Source organism: Aptenodytes forsteri, unplaced genomic scaffold (assembly GCF_000699145.1).
Source record: "Aptenodytes forsteri isolate BGI_AS27 unplaced genomic scaffold, ASM69914v1 Scaffold82, whole genome shotgun sequence".
Taxonomy (NCBI): domain Eukaryota; kingdom Metazoa; phylum Chordata; class Aves; order Sphenisciformes; family Spheniscidae; genus Aptenodytes; species Aptenodytes forsteri.
Window position 1 is genome coordinate 12,037,109 of NW_008795490.1, and position 3,844 is coordinate 12,040,952.

At 43.7% G+C, this 3,844-nt stretch overlaps 1 protein-coding gene across 1 annotated transcript; it reads left to right on the top strand.

The window, feature by feature from the left end:
* Nucleotides 1-6: 6 nt before the first annotated feature.
* Nucleotides 7-2,265, top strand: CTGF (connective tissue growth factor). Its single transcript, XM_009281519.1, has 3 exons — nt 7-153; nt 387-598; nt 926-2,265. Exons 1-3 carry the CDS (start codon nt 27-29, stop codon nt 1,220-1,222), a joined length of 636 nt encoding a protein of 211 aa, XP_009279794.1. The 5' UTR covers nt 7-26; the 3' UTR covers nt 1,223-2,265.
* The last annotated feature ends 1,579 nt before the right edge of the window (nt 2,266-3,844 follow it).

Sequence of the window (3,844 nt, forward strand, 5' to 3'; positions counted from 1 at the left end):
CGGTGGGCTGCGTGCCCCTCTGCAGCATGGACGTCCGCCTGCCCAGCCCTGACTGCCCCTACCCGCGCCGAGTGAAGCTTCCTGGAAAGTGCTGCGAGGAGTGGGTCTGCGACGAGGCCAAAGAGCAGACTGCCGTGGGACCTGCTCTCGCTGGTGAGTGGGGGTCCCTCCGCGGATGGCAGCCCAGGGGGAAGGGGCACCCTGCATGGAGGTTGAAGGCAGTGAGACGGGTTGACGCAGGGCACCCCGGCAGCTGGAATGCAGCTGTTAGTGGGGTCACCCCAGAGATGAGCGTGGCTGCCTGAATTTCTAAGGAAAGGGATGAGAGACTCTAGCAGGGCATGAGATCAGACGGTGGTCTCATCCTGGTTGTCTGTCCCCTGCAGCTTACAGACTGGAAGATACTTACGGTCCAGACCCAACAATGATGCGTGCCAACTGCCTGGTGCAGACCACTGAATGGAGTGCTTGCTCCAAGAGCTGTGGCATGGGCATCTCAACCAGGGTCACCAATGATAATGCCTTCTGCAGACTGGAGAAACAGAGTAGACTGTGCATGGTCAGACCTTGCGAAGCAGACCTGGAGGAGAACATTAAGGTAAATAGTCTCATCTTTATGTATGATCTACTAGAATGCTTACATCCACTAGCAAAAACCTAGTGTCTTACCAAAAAATGTGCAGTTCTGACAGGTAGTCAGTTTCAAGTGGTTTACCTTGAAATTTGAGTTTTGCCCCGGTGGTGAATAGTTTACAATTAAATGCCCTTAATTTTCTCTCACGCTGTATTATGGCACTATGTAAGATACTCTTGCTTAATGAAAATATAATAAGGATTAGCATGTCTGCTTGCCCTTAGCTTGCAAACTTAGTGCTGTGTGAAAGCCTACCTTCTAAACATTTTGTATTCACTTGTATCCTAACAGAAAGGCAAAAAGTGCATTCGCACCCCCAAAATCTCCAAGCCCGTCAAGTTTGAGCTGTCTGGCTGCACCAGCGTGAAGACCTACAGAGCTAAGTTCTGTGGTGTCTGCACTGATGGGCGCTGCTGCACACCCCACAGAACAGCCACCCTCCCCGTGGAGTTCAAGTGCCCTGATGGGGAGATCATGAAAAGGAAAATGATGTTCATCAAGACCTGCGCGTGCCACTACAACTGCCCTGGAGACAATGACATCTTTGAGTCTCTGTACTACAGAAAGATGTATGGAGACATGGCATAAAGCCAGAAGGAGACGCTAAGTAGATTCTCAACTTGAACTGATTTGCATCTCACTTTGTAAACATGATTCAATAGCACAAGGTATTTAAATCAGTTTTTTTTTTTATTTCAACAAACTGCTCCGTGTGACTTAAGACAATTTTTCTACTGACCCCAAATGGTGGTTTGAAGAAGAAGGTGAAACGGACAGTGGGACCACAGCAAGACACAGCTTCAGAACACGCTGTTTGTGAGGTGGTGTGAAGGGGTTAAGGGAAACAGGCAGGAAAAGCAGAGCCGAGCAAATGTTCCCTTGATGTGGTACAGCGTGCTTCATCTAGTAGTGCAATTGAGAAGGAGACCGTTAGCATGTTTGCTGGCGCTGGTTAACTGACAGCAACAGCTGGAATGCTGCAAACCCTCGCCCAGCGAAGTGTTAAGTAGAAGGTGTTCTGTTAGTCAGGACAGTAATGTTTCAGCTCTGACACTCTGATTCATATGGCTTGGTCAACAAGAATCAGAATCATGTCTATTAGACTGGACAGCTTGTGGCAGTTAATTTACCTGTAACAAGCTACTTTTTATTAATATTGTAAATACTGTGTGTGTGATATATATTTGTACAGTTATCTAAATTAATTTAAAGTTTTGTGCCTTTGTTTAATGCTTTGAAATTTCAATGATAGCCTTCTTTTTTGGAACAAGATAGGTAGGATTTAAAGCTTGTCTGACAATGCATTCAAAGCATGAAATAAATACTCTAGTGGAAATTGTTCAGATGGGGCCAAATGGTGAGTTGAGATCAAGATGGAGAGTATTACGAGTTGAGGTGCCTGTATTCTTACAAAGCACTCATCTGGCAAAATACCTTTACTTCCACTTTATTGGACAAGTGGCTTTAAAAAAATGGCTCTTCTGTAGGTCATCAGTCTTTCCACTTGAGCATTTGTTTCTTTCTTTGACTATGGCTCTTTTTGGACAGTTTATTTGTTGAGAAGTGTGACCAAAAGTTACATGTTTGCACCTTTTTAGTTGAAAATAAAGTATTTATATTTTTTATATAAATGGCTTGGTATTTCATTTACCTTTAGTCTTCACTATTACTTTTCATATTCCTAAAAGGGCTTGGCTTTGCACTAGATGAAAATCAAGTAATGCGTCGTGGGTTTTTCTGTCCAGAAGCACATACACTCATGAATAAGCTAATGATTTATGGTTACTTACTCTGTTACTAGTGAACCAACTGTAGTTTGTTACTCTTCTGAATTTAGAACGGAGGGCAGGGCCAGGCTTGCTTTGCCAAGGCCGGTATTGCATTAGAAAGCGCAGCAGGTTCCTCATGCATCACATGTGGTGGCTTTGAAGTGAGCCAGCTGGTCACCATAGTATTCAACTCCTGCTATAATACTCCATGCAACATACTTAATTTCATTGAAATGTTCCACAAGTTAAGATCTGTTTTCAGCTAAGGCAAGGAAAATGGTTTTTAAAGTATCTGCATTAAAGTGGCTCCTGACTCTAGAGTCAAATCCAGAAGTCCAAAATTTGGTAAAATTCTCAGTGAAGAGCTAATGAGTTGTATCATAAAAATCATAGAATGATACAGGTTGGAAGGGACCTCTTAAGATCTTCTGATTTAACCTTCATGCAGAGTAGGGCTAACTTAGATGTGGTTTTACTTAAATTAAGACCTTAGTATGGTATGGTAGACAGAGCACTGAACTCAGGTGGCAAATACCTGGGTGACCTTCCTACTTGATGACTGGGGGCAAGTCATTTTACATGACCGTTCTGTCTGTAAAGTGTCCACTGATTCAAACTCTTGCAGGCCCACAGATGAGAAGCGTTGCAAGAGCTTCACATTTTGATAATGGTCCAAACGTTCTTCTCAGATAAGCAAAAAACAGTGTAAGGACAGTTGTGAGTCTTATCTCTTATCCCCCTAAAGCTAAAAGGAAAGCTTCAGTCCTGTGCTAGGTCCTACATTAATAACAGACTTCTTTTGTCCCTTTATTAAGACGAGGGGATTCTCTGAATTTAAAATTAACCTTTGCACTAGAAGCATTAGTTCTTGTTTTCAGAAAAAACACGTACTCTCCAACAAGAATCCTCTTCAGGCAAACAAGTTCAATCTGGAATTTCCTGGTGGTGAAAGAGTGTTAGCTTACAAAAATGTCCATCCTTCCTGAGCACCTTCCAATCCCATTGATTGCCGCTAGCATTAGCGGCAAATCAGTGTAACACCAGCTTTGACTAATGATGGGCAACGGAGCCCTAAACTAATGGGAAGTTAATGGGAGTCTTGCCAGTGGCCTCACCTGGCTTTGCAGAAGGCCATAGAAACATTTCCCCTTCCTCTAAAAAATACGAGGAATTCTCCTGGCATGAGGAAGTGGCTTTCTGTGTCCCATATGAAATAGTTTTGGGTAGCCTCTGGCTCTTACGCTCCCTGAGACTCTCCAGCATTTTTTCTCTTTTTTTTTTTTTCTTCAGGTTATGAATACGATGCAGCCATTCAGTTCACCCTGGAAACACTTCAAACGCTCATACAACCCCAAGGACTGCTTGTCCTACCGCTACTGTGGCTCCACCCCCAAATAACAAGAAAACTGTCATTTCTGGTTCCAGCAAGGGCAGGACGTAC